The 17,230-nt window shown below is 41.3% G+C and overlaps 2 protein-coding genes across 10 annotated transcripts in view; one reads left to right on the forward strand and one right to left on the reverse strand.

Moving 5' to 3' along the window:
- The window catches only part of LOC119814461 (zinc finger protein 514-like), a 27,117-nt gene continuing 9,887 nt past the window's right edge, over positions 1-17,230 (forward strand). For 5 of the 9 annotated variants that reach the window (XR_005285402.2, XR_005285411.1, XR_005285410.1 and 2 more), the window contains exon 1: positions 1-111. Coding sequence is in view for 1 of the 9 variants with exons in the window: in XM_038330207.2 (XP_038186135.1) it covers positions 109-111 (3 nt within the window). In the remaining 8 variants the exon portion in view is untranslated. Of the gene's footprint in view, positions 112-4,922; positions 4,972-9,553; positions 9,681-17,230 lie in introns of all 9 variants that reach the window. The other 4 variants (XR_005285405.2, XR_005285403.2, XR_005285404.2 and 1 more) reach the window with 4 other exon arrangements.
- Positions 15,186-17,230, reverse strand: part of LOC119814462 (DNA-directed RNA polymerase III subunit RPC10) — a 16,552-nt gene continuing 14,507 nt past the window's right edge. Inside the window, exon 4 of the transcript XR_005285412.1 lies at positions 15,186-15,819. The gene's annotated coding sequence lies outside the window, so the exon portion shown is untranslated. The remainder of the gene's footprint in view (positions 15,820-17,230) is intronic.

Raw genomic sequence — 17,230 nt, forward strand, 5'->3', positions numbered from 1 at the left:
GCCAGGCTTCTGGCTCAGCTTGTTTCCTGTGGAAGTCGGAAGTTGTCCTGTGTGTTGTGCCTTGGGCTCCAACGTGGGGAGAAAGCGGGTTAGCTTGGCAACTGCACCATGGTGAGTAAAAGAGTCTGTTCTCCACAGATAGGGAGAAACGGCTGGCTTTGGTGAGAAAGAGGCTGCTGTCTCTAGACTGTGTGGCGCCGCGCGGCTGACTGAGCTGCGAGAGGTGGTGTGGCGAGCCCTCCCCTGGTTTGGTGGGAGTCTGGGGGCTAGACACTGAGTTGGGCGTGTTACTGCTGGTTCTGTGTGGTCCTGAATGATCCTTGCAACTCCCTGGCCCAGGGAGGCAGCCCCTGAATAACCTCACTCCGCCGGCTGCATCGGCACACAGCATTGGGAGCAGGACTGTACTTAGAAATATCCTTGTTGTTGAAGTCACTATGAAAGGCGGGCGCCTGTAGTCCTTGTATTGTCTGTGTGCCACACTTGGAGAACCCTGGTCTCTAGCATCTTCCAAAAGTTCTGTAGTTTTAACATTTAACATTTAGGTTTCATATCAGCCTGGAGTTAATTTTATGGGGCTTGTAAACGATTATCTCCTGTGTAGAGTGTTAGGAACAGTCCTAAGAGGAGCACCTCCGCCGGCGCAAAGAAATCCAATCAGGTCAAATCAAACCAAATTAAAATGCCCATGTTTTATTAAATGCACACTCTCGGGTGGCCGAGAGCACAGCAGGAGAGAAAGAAAACCGAGGAGCAAGTGCAAAATCCGGGACCACGTGTTCTTCCTCTGGGCGCCCATGTAAACACCCTGTGGGAGTGGCCCTGAACCCTCCCTGGAATGCTGGGATTTGGAGTCCAGACCAATGCAACTCCTAGGCCAAGGGGCTGGGATGGAGGCCAAGGGCCCTGGTGACTCTCCCAATTTAACATCACATAGAGTAGCACTCCACTGCTAAACTGTGATGTAGAAGAGTAGAATTAATTTTAATAGAATTGATGGTATAAGGATTTCCTTTCTTAGGAGAACTTAAGTCACAAAGTAGAATTTAGGTAAGGGCGGGTTCCATCCCAAATACCCCTACGATAAGTCGTACACTAACCATGCCTGTTAGAGAATGGTATGGGAAGATGGAAAGTTTGTTAAACGGTATTAACCACCTTTAGAGCTGAATTCCCATAACAAGGGAGACAAGCCTGATTTACAGCCAGCATGAAAGGCCCATCCCTTCATTAAAAGGCAGGCCTCTAAATGCTGTCAAGGGGCCATTCCAGGTACAGTCAACATTAAGTCCTGGTGTGCCATGAAGGTATATAATTCTAGAACAGCTGCATCTCTAGTCTTTTTGAAAATCATTTTGAGTCAAAGTCTTCCATATTGATTGAGGTGGACTCGAACCCTGTCTGTAGTCCTCCAGGGCATGGCCCTTGGCTCTCCTTCCCAACAGACTACCCTCAATTCTTAGTTTACAGGTATGCAGCACCACATTTCTAAAGTTAGCAGTTTGAGTCACATAGTGGGCTATCCATTGCAATAACAGGAAAAGGATTTGCACGTGGAGCATAGCTTCTCCCTGTAGAATGAAAGATCAGTGTGCTGTGTACGCTGCAGGGGGAAACAGACTAGACAATAGCTAGATCACAGACTGAAGCTGCAGGGGTCTTTATCATAAAGAATGACCTGATAGGGCAGGGTGAATGACATTCTGTGTAATTTCCCAGCATACATTAATTTCTTGCATGTGAATGAAGACAGACGAAATTGATGGGTGTACAATTTAGGGAGGTAGCTTGAACTATTGAGTGTTCAGTTTCCAATTGTGGAGCTCTCCTATGCAGATGTGTGCAATCCTGGTTGACACAGTAAGTTAGCTAAGAGGTTTGAGACACAGGCCATTGGCTGGAAATCTGTGTCAGCTTACAGCATTCAGCAACTAACAATTTACATGGGACAGTCATACAGTCTCTAATTAATGGCATCCATTGATGCTGGGAACCATATGACTTCATTGGGGGACAAGGCCTGAGAATAACTTGAATAAGTTTTCCTTTTGGCAAGGCCTAGGGGAATTTAAAACATTTTTGGTAAGGCCAATAGATAGTTTGCTGTATAATTCTGGGCATGACTCCAGGAGCATATTGCTACCTGCTCTCCTTGCTTTCCTTACAAAAATTATTGTTGATTGCCTTTAGTTTCACTTTCTCAGAGCGATAGATGAAATAAATATTTTATTAGGAAAACTATCCCCTGATGATTCTCCTCTGGGTGAGCCAGAGGGGATGTTGTTAAAAATATACAGTGGATCTGATTGAGCTTTTAAAGCCTTTGTTGTTTCAAGTGTGACCTTGAATTCAGGATTCTCAAGAACAGGATGTTGCCTTTCCAAAGCACCTTGTGAGTAGTCTGAAAGAGTCACAGTAGTTCAAGACATGATATTTTTGCATGATAGACCTGGAGAGAATGATTCTAACCACAGGAGTCTAAGAGTAATACAAAAGAATAGATGATATCAAGAGTTAATAGGAAGAATTTAAGAACAGGGAATGAAGTAGAATCATAGAAACCCACAATGCCCTCATTTCTCTAACTGTGTCAATACTGCAGGAGGCAGTGTGAGGAATAGCAGCAGTGCCAACTATGAAGAGCAAACTTTTTAGTTATGTAGCTTACAGGATGATAGGAAGAAGCCTGGTATACCCCCTATAGGACATAGAGTAGTATAAAATATAGACTGAAGTTATTCAGCCTTGACTGAGTTGATTTTAGATTTGATTAGAGCTGAAATTCTCTTTTAGTTTGCATCTTGATGTAACTGCAAATGTTGCCAACTGGACACACTGGTCCACCTGTAGCTGTGCCTAGTTAGTAAATACCTATACTCCTCAAGATGTTCCACATAATAGAAACAGGAGGAACATTGCCAAACTCCTTTTTGAGATTAGTTACCCAGATACTGAAACCACACAAAGACTCAACCAAGAAAGAGAATTACAGACCAATCTCCCTCATGAACATAAATGCAAATGTATTCAATAAAATACTGGCAAACTGAATCCAAGAACACATCATCCGTGGTCTCTGTGTCTACATAACACTTGACCAGGACCTTCTAGCTTTCATTGTTTCCACTGAGAAGTCAGGTGTAATTCTAATAAGTTTGCCTTTATATGCTACTTGGACATTTTCATTTTCAGTTCTTAATATTCTTTATTATGTATGTTTAGTGTTTTGATTATTATGTGACAAGGGGACATTATTTTGGTCCAGTCTATTTGGTGTTCTGTAAACTTCTTCTACCTTCATAGGCATTGGGAAAATTTTTCTTCTATGGTTTTTGTTGAGTATATTTTCTGGGCCTTTAAGTTGGACTTTTTCCTCCTTTTATCCCTATTATTAAGTTTGGTGTCCCAGATTTTCTTTGACCTATGAATCTATTTCCTCTATTGTGTCTTCAGTACCTTAGATTCTTTCTTCCATCTCTTGTATTCTGCTGTTTATGCTTGCATTTGTGGTTCCTGACCATTTACCCATATTTTTCATATCCAGAATTCCCTTGGTTTCTGTTTTCTTTATTGTTTCTATTGTGGTTTTCAAGTCTTCAATCATTTTTTTTTTCATCTGCTTGATTGCTTTTTCTTGGTTTTCTCTAAGGAATTTGTTGATTTCTTCCAATTTTTTGTTTGTTTTTTCCCCCCACTTCTTTGAGGGAATTTTTCATTTCCTCTTTAAGGGCCTGAAACATTTTCCTAAAGTTATTTTTCGGGCATCTTCTGCTTCATCTGTGTTGAGGTGTTCAAGTCTTGCTACTGTAGAGCCACTGTTTTTTTTCATGGTGCTGTGTTCCCCTTTGTGTTGTTCAGTGTGTTCTTACCTTGTTGTCTACCCATCTTTTCCTGCAATTGGTGTAGTTGGGGTTGTGTCTCTGGTGGTTAGCCTTCCACGTGCCAGTGAATCCTAGGCTCAGATGGTCTCTCCTTGTGGTGGAGTAAGGGCCATGGTTCCAGTCACAACAGATGTTGCTCAATGGCAGAGCAGAGATTGGGAGCAGGAAGGCCTTCTTTGTGTGCTGGCTTTGGTGGAGGTCAGAAGTGGGTGGGCCTTCCTTGCCTGCTGACTCTAGCAGTGGTTGGGATGGGCGGGCCTGCCTTGTCTGCTGGCACTGGTGGAGGTCTGGCATGTGCAGGCGACTGGGCCTTCTTTGCTTGCTGACTCAGGTGGTGGTTAGTCATGGGCAGACGGGCCTTCCTTGTCTGCTAGATCTGGCTAAGGTTGGACATGGCAGGTGGGCCTTTCTTGTCTGCTGGCTCTACCAGAGGTCGGGTGTGGACAGGCTAGTGGGATTTCCTTGCCGGGGTGGATCTGGCAGAGGTCCCCAATGTAGTCTTGACCTCCAAAAATAGCAATCCTGCCTCCAGAAATCTCAGAATGAGACTCCAACTCTGTCTTTATAAAGCTTTCATAAGCCCCTTTGTCTGCCTTTCCTCTGGGATTTCCCTAGTATTTCTCAGCAGCCACAATGAGTTCAGCCAACCTCTTACCTTTAAAACCTTCTAGTCTTTGCAACTTATAGTGGATATCTGGTGCTGACTGGTTGACAAAAGCCAGGCTGACTACAGATCAATTCTCTGGTGCTTCCAGATCCAAGGGTGTATAGGTCTTATAAACTTCTGTCCACCTCTCTAGGAATGCTCCTGGTGTTTCCTCAGACCCCTGGCATACCTGACTAACTTTGGACAGGACCCCCCCCCCCCTTAGAGTCTTGAGGTAGACTTTCAGCCTCTCCCTAAATTTGTCTGTGTAGAATCCCAACTGAGACACATCACAGAAAACCCAACATTTATGAGATCTGATTTGGTGGCCAGTCTTCCATCTGGGCCTGGAACCTATTTCTAATCTTCTATCCTAATCCTGTCCCTCTCCTCAGTAGTGAAGAGGACTTGGAGCAGTTGAAAACAATCATCCCAAGTTGGTTGGTGAGTGAAAAGAACTGAATCCAACAGGTTCATTGAGCCTTGCTGGCTTCTCAGAAAACAGGATTTTATAATTTCCAGTTATAAAGGTTGCTGGTGACAGAGGGCCAATGGACTAGATGTTGCCTGCCCTTAAGCATCAGGTTGGTCCACAGCATGCAATGGAAGGGCCATGGAATTATCCCCAGCTGGTGACTCCTCCCTTTGAGAATGGGTGTGTATGTGGGGAGCTCCTTCATCCCTCCCCCTCTGCCTTCCCATACCTCTCATCCTGGGGTACCTGGGGGTAAAGGTGGGATAAAAAAGCACCCTTTCTCCCTGTTGCCTGGAGAAAGAAAGGAAGGAAGGAAGGAAGGAAGGAAGGAAGGAAGGAAGGAAGGAAGGGTGCAGGGGTGCAGTAGGCAGTGGTCTGTTCCCCTCTCTCCTTTAAAGAGAATAACCCCATTCCTAACACAAACATTTTGTAGTGAATCATCAGCTTTGTTTTTTTAAATAAAACAAATGAGAATTAACATAACATGGCCAAATCTCATACCTCCTCTGGCCTTTTACAACTTTCTATACATCCTCAGGTTCCTGTCTCTGCTCAGACAGCCTTCTCTTTTATTTCTCTTCTCCTTATTATTTTAGTCTCCTGCCTTTTCTCTTACTTTCTATACACGAAAACTTTTTATCAAAGTCCTTTCTGTGGCTTCTTTTAGCAGTCTAGAATATTGTATGCCTTTAATATTTAAACAAGAACAGAAACATACATATACCAAAGCAGAAATAACTCTAAATTTGCATCATCACAGAAAAACTTGTACCATGAGAAACATCTAAGACTAGCAGTAGGGTTTTTTTTTTTCACCCTAACCAATGATAATCAGCTTTCCCAGCCACCACAGTGATCAACCATTGGTTCTCTGTTAGGCACCCAAAATCCTACCATGTCCTTATCAAGAATGCCTTCACCCCCTCCAGATAATGAGCCCCAAGTCATTGACTTGGGTTTGAAAGTCCTTGGAATGGTCCAAAATAAGACTCCAAGGAAGAAGTTGGGTTTGACTGACCCACTCCTAAAAGAAGTAAATGAGGTAACATTACAAACAACAGGAAAACACAAAAATAACACTGACAGAATTATATCAACACAGCACTTTAAAAAGAAACCATGAACCAAAACAGGCTGATGGCATATCTCCCTGGGGAGTTCCGTTTTGAAACAAGTGTGACCTGTGTTCCCTGTTCAACCAAAGGGACCCTCTGTCCCATCCAGGTGGGCCCAGGACATCTCCCAGCCCACATGGCCTCTAATGCATCCATCGGTCAAAACCCCAGGCTACAGATTCAGTTATTTTGAGCCACCCAGAGGGGGAAGAAAACACAGACCATAAAACAAGGAACAGAACAGATCCAGACAAAAAGGGCTCACTCACTTACCAGCCAGCCAGGTTATCAGACGCTCAGCATGGTGGGGTTCTCTGGGGAACTTTACGGACAATGCCCCAATTGTTAGGGTCTGAGAGAAGCCTCCAAGGAAAGACCAACAGCCATGTATGCGATAACAAGAGTGCTTTATTGATTCCAACGTTGGGGTAGCAGTTGGCAACCCCTAAAGAAGGTCACAAGCTCCTTTTAAGCAGAGTTAGGGAAATTCCAGGGAGGAGAGACTACTCTGTGACTGATTGGTGGAGGAAAGATTAGTCTGGGGCCTGATTGGTTAGAGGGAGGTCCTAATGCTTAGGGACCTTCTAGCAGCAGGGTATGTAAACCTATCTTTAGTTATCAGGAGACTGGGGGTCATGTGCTGAGCCAGCAGAAGGGGCCATGGGGTGACTGCTGAGCTAGCAGAAGACTGGGATGTCTGCTCCTAAGTTGTGGTTTTTCGGATGACTGTTTAGCTCTGTCCTATTTTAGTGAACCGAAACTAAGGCCTGATCTCTATTAGGGCTGCAAGGAGAGCCTGTCTTGGCTCTGGTCTACCCTCCCCCCCCCCCAAGCTTTCTCACTGGTAGTGATCTGGGGCCAGGGCTTTGGGGGAGGGGTTGATTCAGTTCCTGAGAATCCAACTCTTCCCATCACATGGAGCTATGGTTATCAGTCCAAGGCCTCTGTGGGCTTGGTCTTAAGATACACTGTTCCACTTATTTTATTAGTCCTCCCTGAACTTGTCCCACTGTATGGTAGTTTCTTTTTTTTTTTTTTTTTTTTTTTTTTTTTTTTTTTTTCCACTTTTTGGTTTTTCGAGACAAGGTTTCTCTGTAGCTTTTTTTTAGGCAGCCTGGGAGAGTTCAGCTCTCGGGGCTGCACCCAGGGTCACTAAGGAAATGCTTTTTAGAGTAGCAGGGCTTCATACAATCTGAGGATCATTCCCTTTTATTCTTCTTCAGCTCTAATTCTCTTCATAGTTTTATTCTCCTTTTTCTCTTTATTCCATTCTGCTCCAATTCTCCACAGCTTATTTCAACAACAACCTTTCTGCAATAAAAAATTACAAAACTGAGGGAATGAGTAACCATGACAGTGCCTGAGCTCAAGGAACCTAGTTCCCATCCTGAACCTGGGGCCACATTGCCTTGTGAGACACACTGCTGAGGAATTTATACAGGGAGTGATTGTGGCCTTTATCAGCTAGACTTTCAGTAAGCAAACAATCGGCATAGTATTTTACATTGCTTTGTATTAATAGCCTTGGATAGACATCTGCGACTGTCATTTTTCATATCTGTAAAGTTTTAAATTAAGATGTGTATACAAAACCATTCAGTCTAGTTTGAAATTGTTCTGAGGTTTCAAATCAGCTAAATGTGTGTAGCCTGTCTTAGACTGGGGGAAATTGTTGTTTTCTTATGTTATTCTGAGTGAAAAGAAAAACAAAACAGACTTTTAAGTGTCTTACAGTCCTCATGGGACAATAGATCTAGTTATGAAGCATATCCTAGCATATTCTGTTCTTTAAAATTATACAGATAAATGAGAAGTCATCTTCCTGACTACCCATGGATATATGTGTTCATAAGATTGAGATATAATCATGAGATTACATATACATATCACATGAGATACACATTACAGTGCAGATATTGGGGAGATACTACAGTTGTTTCTGCACATGTGGAATTACAGAGAGAAGCAACAGTTTCCAGAGTCAGTAGTTCCATAAGCCTTGCTTGAACAAGGTTTTCCTCCATCAGAGAATTATTCATCTGGTGGGTTGACATCAGATTTATCAATTGCTATCTGCTGCATTTGCATCCTGGCCCGCAATAGTTCATGACAGTTTCTGCTGACTTCATAAACATCTCCCATTTCTTTCCATTTCCCTCCTCGTAGTATACACGATGCTATTCTTTTTAAGAAGCTTACTTGGTAAGAGGCATAGCTTGTGCAGGACCACCTCACCCCAGCCTCTATCTTTTCTACCTTCTCCATTTCCTATCTTTCTCCTGGCACCTCCACCTCAGGACCCTGTCACTGGAGAATGACCTGCTATTTTATGTTGCTGTTATACTTAAGAAATAATTCTGGGAATATCTTTACTGTGTAAATCTCCCATGTGCTTATTTAATTGTTCAAAGTGTAACCTGGAGCCTGAACCTAAAATAAGGATGACAGGAAGTGTGTAATGCAAAGTCTGTTCTAGGCTGGCTCCTCTTTGAGCATTAGAGTAAGGTGAAGCATACTAGTACTAAAGCGATTTTTCTTTATTAAACTCTTAAGTGTGTAGAGTGATTTCTTCTTGGGAAGGCATATTAATTCTAGAACATCTGCACTTCCAGCCTTTTAGAAGAATATTTCTAAAACAGGCTCTCCTATGTTGTTGACTCCAGTAGCCTTGATCCCAGTCTGTTGCTCTCCAGGTCATTGACCTTGCTATCCTCCATAGTACACTTCCTAAATTGTTAAATGACTGTACAACTTTGGAATTTAAAAAAAAATTAAATTATCAGCTATCTATTGCAGTCATAGAAAAAGATTTCCATGAGGAGCATGACTTCCCTGCCTTCAGACTAGAATATGAGGAATAGTTCATGGTCTACACTGCAGAGGGGAAACAAGGTCCACAATTAGCTGCTGGAGTCACAAGTATGAAAAAGGACTTGATTGTGGCAGGGGGAGTAGTTTTGTAATTTCCAATGGTGTATTAATTCATGTCCTGTGAATGAAGGCAGACCAGATTGGTAGTTTTTCCACGTTGAGAAGGTTAGCCTGAGCCAAATAAAGATCTTCCAATTAGGGAACTTTTCTGTGCCAATATGTTCAGTCCTGCTTGACACAAAGATTGGTAAACAGAACTTTGACTATTACTATGTCAGGTTACAGATTTCAGCAGTCAACATCTATCAGTCTCTTATTAATGGCATTCCCTCTACTAGGGAAGGGACTACTCTTTTTCTAAGTCAATACAGCTAAGTTTTTTTATCTTAAAAATAAATCATTTTCGCCATTTAAAAATGCCAATTACTGGTATCACGTTTGAAAATTTCATTTTCTTTAATTGCATTACTGCGCTAATCTCTATTTGTTTCTGTTCTCCAGTGTTTCTCAGTCGTTAGGAATTTCATTTCTTTTTATCAAGTACTATTGATTTATTTCTGTTTAGAGCAATGCCTTCTCTATCCCACGCTAGCACCACACTATCAAGTCGATAATTGAATACCTACTCCTTCCTCTGCTGTCCAGTGCTGGGAAGACAGTTCTGCAGCACCTTCTAGGCTGGGCCTTGACTGGTAAGTAAGAAAGAAACATAGACCAGTTAATGAGTGTCCTGCAACATCTCTGGCTTTTATTTGGGAAAATGAAGAGTGACCTGTTCAAGAATTGAGTTCAATGACCAACTTTGAAGCTGATGTAGTCACAGTGCAGAAAGGGAGGGATAGGATGGAGGTTGAAAGCTTTCCTGCTTTGCAGTAGTTGAGGTTAGCAATGTGGATCAGGTAGTCAGGTTTAGATGATCAACAAATATCCTGACTGACCATTTACTGGTGTTCACAGAGGAGGGCAATCAAGAATCAGGATAAAATCTGACCCTATCACGAAACCCAATTACTATAGTTACACTTGTTCAAGTAGACTACAAGATCTGGCTAAATTATGTGGCTTTGCCTAACAAGACTGTTATTTTTATGATTTAAGGTGCACATCCTGGGAGAAAAGGTATAAGTATCCCTTCATGTGCTCTCATACAAATCCCTAGTCTCTGGAGAACATGGTCATGAAGCCTGTTTCAACTTTTCAAAAGAATTCTTTGAGATTATAACTACATCGTATATAGTCTCTTTCCTGCCTCTAAGCCCTACCATGACCCTCATTGTTTTCTAATTCATGGCCCCTTTTGCTTTAACAATAGTTACACAGTAACAACAGTTACTGTTAGAGTGTGACTTGTGTTTGACTGCACTGGACATTGAGTATATAATGGAAGGTGTACAAAACTGGAAGAATTTCTACTAAATTACACGTTTCCTAGACCATGGCCCTGTCTGGGTCTAGGCAGGGGAGAAAAGGAGTTTCTGAGCTGCAGAGATTTTTCTAGTATGCTTGGTGTTAGGTGGGTGGATAAAATAGATTCAACATCTTGTGCCACAAATCTATGTTGCAGAAAATAGACATTAGATTGTTCTTTGACATTGTTTAGTGTGTAGGCATCTTTGAGACTGGGTTTATCTGAAAGCTCAAGGGGGCATGAGAGTTTTCAGAGCTATAGCAGGAGATTACCTCCATTTGTAGAGTGGTCTCTAGAACATGGGGCTTCTCTTTGGAAGAAGTATCTGTAGCTGGAGGGTCAGAAACATAACAATTTTAGTGTCTGTTTGAGTTCATTTGGTAGGTGTTATGAAGTCTGTTTATTTAATTTTTATATGCATAGAATCGTAGGTAGTTGGATAACATTGGTCAACATCACACTTTTTCTGGCTGAGCTTCCTTTAGTCTTTTGATTAAAAGTTGACCATATCTTTCTGCTTTTCTTCTTGGCTTTTTCTCACCATCCTTTTATTCTTTCACAAATATTGTACACATTTTTAATTGTTGTAACTTTGTTGTAAGTATAGAAGTCACATTGTGTCAATGTGCATAGTATTTTTCATTGAGGATTCTTTGTGTTTCCACTTTGCATGTAGCTTTGTAATCAGCTTTCCTGTTATACATTGTTGGGAATCTTCCTTGGATCATATACAATTCATGCTGCAAATTTACCATAGACAACATATTAATATTGTTGCATTGTATTTCCAAGGGCCATTAATTTACTTCTTTATTTATTTGGGTTTTTTATTGTTGTTAATTTATGAAAGATGTTTAGTTTACTGGATAAAAATACTATGGTGCTGAGTAGGTTGCTCAGCAAAAATTCTTCTTGGGGATGACCTGAGTTCATATCCCAACACCTAAGTTGGGAGGCTTATAACCACCTGCTACTCCAAATCCAGGGGATCTGACACCTTCTTTAGTGGTTACCTGCAGGCACATGAAAAATTGGTCTCTCGCATACAAACAGACACAAAAAATGGGGATAAACTCATTTTCAGAATTTCTTGTGACTTACAAAACAATTAGAATAAAACAAGTTGCTTTGGATGTACAAGTCATACACTGTTTCTTTAAAAATCTGTTATCGTGCTTTTGGTTTGGAAGACTTTCCATTTCCTCATCTGATACAGACTTGCATCCATTCATCTATCTTGGGAAACAAAATGGTTTTCAAGTGGTCCTAACAAATATCCTGGGCTGGAGAGATGGCTCAGAGGTTAAGAGCATTGCCTGCTCTTCCAAAGGTCCTGAGTTCAATTCCCGGCAACCACATGGTGGCTCAAAACCATCTGTAATGAGGACTGGTGCCCTCTTCTGGCCTGCAGTCATGCACACAGACAGAATATTGTATACATAATAAATAAATATTTTTTAAAAAAAAGAAGGTCCTTTTAGTACACAAATCTATTTTCTACAAAGTTAAAACATCAGACGACTTCGATTGAATTTTTCTAGTTTTGGTTGAACATCCCTCTTTGAACACCCCATTTTCTACTATTAGCAAAGGAGAGAACTGGAGTTCACAAGATGAGTGCTAGCCAGTGATTTCTTGGATTTGGATTTTAAGTAGAATCTTGCAGTTATTGGTTAAAGGACCATGGTATGTATTTGCAGGTGTGCCTTTCTGTTTTGTCTGTAGTGCCATCTATGTTTCTGATTTTATTAATTATCATCTAACCATATTGTTGTTTCTCTGGAAAATGATGGGCCTTCACCAGCTTTTGTATTCAGAAAATTTACTACATTATATATATTATGAGTTCCTTGAGTTTTTGTTAGTTTGGGAACTTTCTGTGGAGAGATAGTTTTCTTGATCTTAGAGGCTTGCCTTTCCTCATTTCTTGGCATATATTTGTTTTCAAGTTGTTGCTCTTTTATGTTTGGGTATTTGCTGCTTAAATAATTGATATGGTTAATACATTGGTTTTGGGTTTTTAAAACCTCATGTGTTATTATTTCTTCATATTAATTTGCTTCATCTGTCAGTATGGCCTCATCTGAAGTAACATCAATTGAAGTCATGCCCCGTCAGAATGGCTGCTTGCTTTCTGTTAGGAAGTGTGTTGATGGATGAGGGATGAAAGCTCTTCCACCGAGGCTGCAATGCTCTAAACAAGTGGGCCTGAGATGAATAAGTTGAGAATGAGGCAAGTGACCAAACAAGAAAAATGTTAGCAAAGTTAGCCCATGTTTTTTACCTTCAGCCATGAGCTTGAGTTTCCATTCTAAACTCCCACAATGGTAGATTGTGATCTGGCAGAATCAGCCCAATAAACCTGTTCTTTACCTGAAACTCTTTTGGTCAGAGAACTTAATCACTGCAAGAAACCAGCAAGTTAGGAAAAAAAAAAATGGTGCATCAAAGGTGTTTTTCTTATTGCAACCAACCTGGGAATGTTGACTTCTGAAGAATGTTGAATAGATCAAGACTTTAGATGGCAAAAATCAGAAAGCTTCACATAGAGCTTAATCATATGTACTTGTAGGACTTGAAACTTGGGAGTGTTTTGAGTAATGCAGACAGTAGGTTTTCAGTGGGAAATAGACTCCATGGAAAATTTAGCTAGTGGTCATTTGTATAAATTTTGTGTCAACGTTGTTCTTATTTTCTCTATTCCCTGAGAGATTGAGTAAGGAAAAATTAAAAGCTAACTGGGCTGATTTCTTAGACGAAGTATTAATTCCGTTGGATGGTTATTACTAATATAACTCATTTAGGTCTATAGTGAAAAAAGAAACAAGTGGGGAAGAAAGAAATGAAAAGTCTGTGTTTTATAGAGAAAAACAGCACTAGGTAGTTGGAGATGACAGCCCAGTAGTGAGACAGAGGGAGGAATTAAAGTGTTTGGCGCCATTGACGAGAAGGCCCTCGCTCTGCATTGGAAGCCAAGGAAGGTACCCAAGGGTACCTAAGCCTTCAATTTATGGGAGGAATAGGCATACAACTTCTCATGTAAACTGACTACAGTTTCCCCTACCTCCACTCCTTCCAGTGCCCTCCCCACTCCCCTGGCCCCAGATCTCCTCCTCCTCCATTTCCCTTCAGAACAGAGCAGATTTCATAAGAATATCAGCCAAACATGGCGTAACAAGTTACAGCAAGACTAGGCATAAACACCTGTAAATGGAGACTACTTACTCATTTCCTGGCCACCTAGATCCAAATAACCACTCAAAAACTATATTAATTACAACACTGGTGTATTCCTAGCCAGATCTTATATCTTAAATTAACACATTTTTATTAATCTGTATATTGCCACGAGGCTGTGACTTACCAGTAAGGTTCTAGCATCCTTCTGCTTCAGCAATTACATGACATCTCTTTGACTCCTTCTTTCCTACTTGCTATATTCTGCCCTGCCATAGGCCAAAGACTTTTTTATTAACCAGTGGTAATAAAACATATTCATAGCATACAGAGGGAAATCCTACACCAAACCCCATATCAAGCCTGGACTAGGCAAACCAGGAGGAGAAAAAGGGTCTTACGAGCAGACAAAAGAGTCAGAGACACCCTCCCCCACTCTCACTGTTAGAAGTCTCACAGATACACCAAGCTACACAACCTTAATGTATATGCAGTGGACCTAGCTAAGACCCTTGAAGTCCACATGATTGCTGCATTAGTCTCTGTGCACCCCACAAGCCCTGTTAAGGTGATTCTATGGGGTTTATTTTCCTGGTGTCTTTTAGGAAAATCTTTGACTAAGATGCATTTGAAAATATTTTCTGGGCTTTTGAGCTGGAATTCTTCCCCTTCGTTTCTATTATTCTTAGCTTTGATCTTTTCATAGTGTTCCAGACTTCCTGAATGTTATATTTCAGGAAACTTTATATTTAACATTTTCTTTGACTGAAATTTCCATTTCTTCTATTGTATCTGTACTGCTTGAATTTCTCTGGTCCATGTCTTGTATTCTTTTTTTTGAAGCTTGCCTTTATAATTCCCATTCACTTACCTAGATTTTCATTTCTAGAATTCCTTCAGGTTGTGTTTTTTTTTTTATTGTTTCTATTTCCATTTTCAGGACTAGAACAGATTCATTCATTTGTATCAACTTTTTTTCCTTAGCTTTCTTTAATGTATTCATTTCCTCTTTAAGGACCTCTATCATCTTCATAAAGTTGGTCTTATTGTCTTTTGCTTGTGCTTTAGTTGTGAAATATTCAGGGCTTGCTGTCATAGGATAGCGAGAATCTGGTAGTGACATATTGCCCTGGCTGTTGTTGATTGTGCTCTTACTCTGGTGTCTAGGTATCTGGGTTTGAGGTGTTTTTGGGTCTAGGTGCTGATTTCTCAATTTGTCTTTGTTGGTTGGTTGTTTTGTTCCTCAGTTTCTATCTGCTCTCTGATCTTCTGGTTTGTGTGGCCTATGATTAGACATGTGTTCCCCCTCCCAAGATAGGGAGGGGCCAGAAATCTGGCAGTAGGCATGGCTATCGTTCCATATGAGTGTCTCTGTCCAAGTTAGGGGTTGAAAAAAGCAAAGAGGGGAAGGGTCTTGAGGATAGTGTTGAAGGGACACTGAGAGAGTGTGGGAGGTCTGCAGGCAGGTGGCCTTCATGAACTTCTGGCAGACGGTGTTTCCTTTGTTCAAGCAGGGGTCTGTGTCCAAGTTGGGGGCTAGCTCACAATAATGAGGGATAGTGTATGGGGGTTACTTATTAAGGGCCTTTGAGGTCCAGCCCCAAGACCCTCTTCAGGGTTCAGATGAAATGCTACAGCAAGCGAAAGGACTTAAAATATCTGAGGGATAACATGCTGTTCCAAACATGTCTCTATTCTTCTGCCTCTATTCCAATTATTTCCTAATTCTAATACCTCCTAGCTTCTTCTCCTCTCGCCTGAGATTTCTTCTCCTTCAGGAGGTTTGAAGCTAAAGAAAAAGTTACGTCTCATTGGTCAAAAGCACATTCTTAGAGTAAGTGATAAGGAATTGAGCCAATGACCATGGCAACAAGGTCTTAGGAGTAAGGCTGTGATCAGAGAAAGCAGGGACACAGTGCACAGTGACAAACTTTGAGACGTGGGTGTCTATTTCCAGCTAGACTTAGCACGTGAAGAATTGGCAAGCTTTTCTTAGGTGTTTTGTGTTAGCAACCTTGGTTTGGACACCTGCAACTCTGACCTTGTTGCTCTGGAATGGAAACCTATCAAGGTGCCCTAAGGGTAAGACTCCACTCACCTTTAATTTATATAAGGATTAAGCATAGTGATTCCTACTCCCAGGAAGCAATTTCTTACAAAACCTGCTGCACGTGTGGTCCAGGTATGTTAATGTCCATCCCAATTAAGAAGTCAAATTTTACAAGATCACCCTTGATGTGGCAGCCCTGGAAACAAGAAAGAATCAAAATTTAAGGTTATGGATTCTCAGTCTGTGGTTTCAGTTCAGCATTGTTGCAGGCATCTATGTTTAGGAGTGACAGAAACCCAGTATGGAGACTGTGAGAGTCCATTGCATGAAGCTGTGAGGATAAAGCCTGGGTTGCATTTTGAGACCACAAGATGTTGAAATACCAAAGCTGTAAGATATCTGCCATGGAGGGGTAGCTGTATATATGGAATAGCAGTACACAAAAAGAGATGTATGAGAAGTTTCAGGGGTAGGGCTATCTAAGCCCTTGGAAACTGAAGCCCCATCCATCTGAGACAGAGCTACAGGATTTGATGTTCTGTCCTGTTGTGCTTCAATCTTGCCTTGGTCCAATCTTCCTTCACTATGTTCCCATTCCTCTCTTTTGGAGTGCAAATGGATATTCTTTGCCATTGTAAATTGGAAAGATGTAACTTGTTTTCTGATTTTACAACATCTCACACACAAGAGATTGCCTTGAGTGTTAGAAGATACTTTGGACATTTCAACAGTGTAGGGGCTGTTGCAGAATATGAAAATCTTTGAAGTGACTAAATGCATTTTCTTCACGGATGACCATGAACCTATAGTGACATGGGTCAGAATGCTAAAGTAAAAAATCTCCCAGATAGGATGATGTATTTGAACATGTGTTTCTCTTTGATGTGTTGCTTTGTGTTGCTTATAAAACCTTTGGTAGGAGAAGCCTTTCTGGATGAAATTCTTCATTGGGGGTATGATATGAGTGCTTATAACCCATTTCATGTTCTTTGTGTATAGTGTGTTGCAGTATCCTTCCTGTGCTGTCATGCCTTCACCACCATTACAGATTCTATTCCTAAGTTACATAAGATATAGTAGAAAAACTTGCTATTCTGTGTAAGCCTGGCTGTCCTCACAGTAGCTCTGTACACCAGGCTTGCCTTGACCTCAGAGATCCCCCTGGACTCTGGCTCCCAATTGCTAAGATTAAAAATGGGCCAACATTCTCGACTTTGTTTTTATATTATTGGGTGATGGTCCTGGAATGCAGGTTTTTGTACATGTCAAGCATATACTTGTAGTGATATTTTATTTGTATTTTAGTAAATAAAGCTTGCCTAGGGGCTGGAGAGATTGCTCAATGGTTAAGAGCATTGTCTGCTCTTCCAAAGATCCTGAGTTCAATTTCCAGCAACCACATGGTGGCTCACAACCATCTGTAATGAGGTCTGGTGCCCTCTCCTGGCCTGCAGGCATACACACAGACAGAATATTGTATACATAATAATTAAATAAATATTAAAAAAATAAAGCTTGCCTAAAGATCAGAGTGCAGAGTTAAGCCACTAGAGGTCAGGAAGTGGTGGCACACACCTTTAATCCTAGAACTCAAGCCACCCTGGCCT

This window comes from Arvicola amphibius, chromosome 5, assembly GCF_903992535.2.
Source record: "Arvicola amphibius chromosome 5, mArvAmp1.2, whole genome shotgun sequence".
NCBI lineage: Eukaryota > Metazoa > Chordata > Mammalia > Rodentia > Cricetidae > Arvicola > Arvicola amphibius.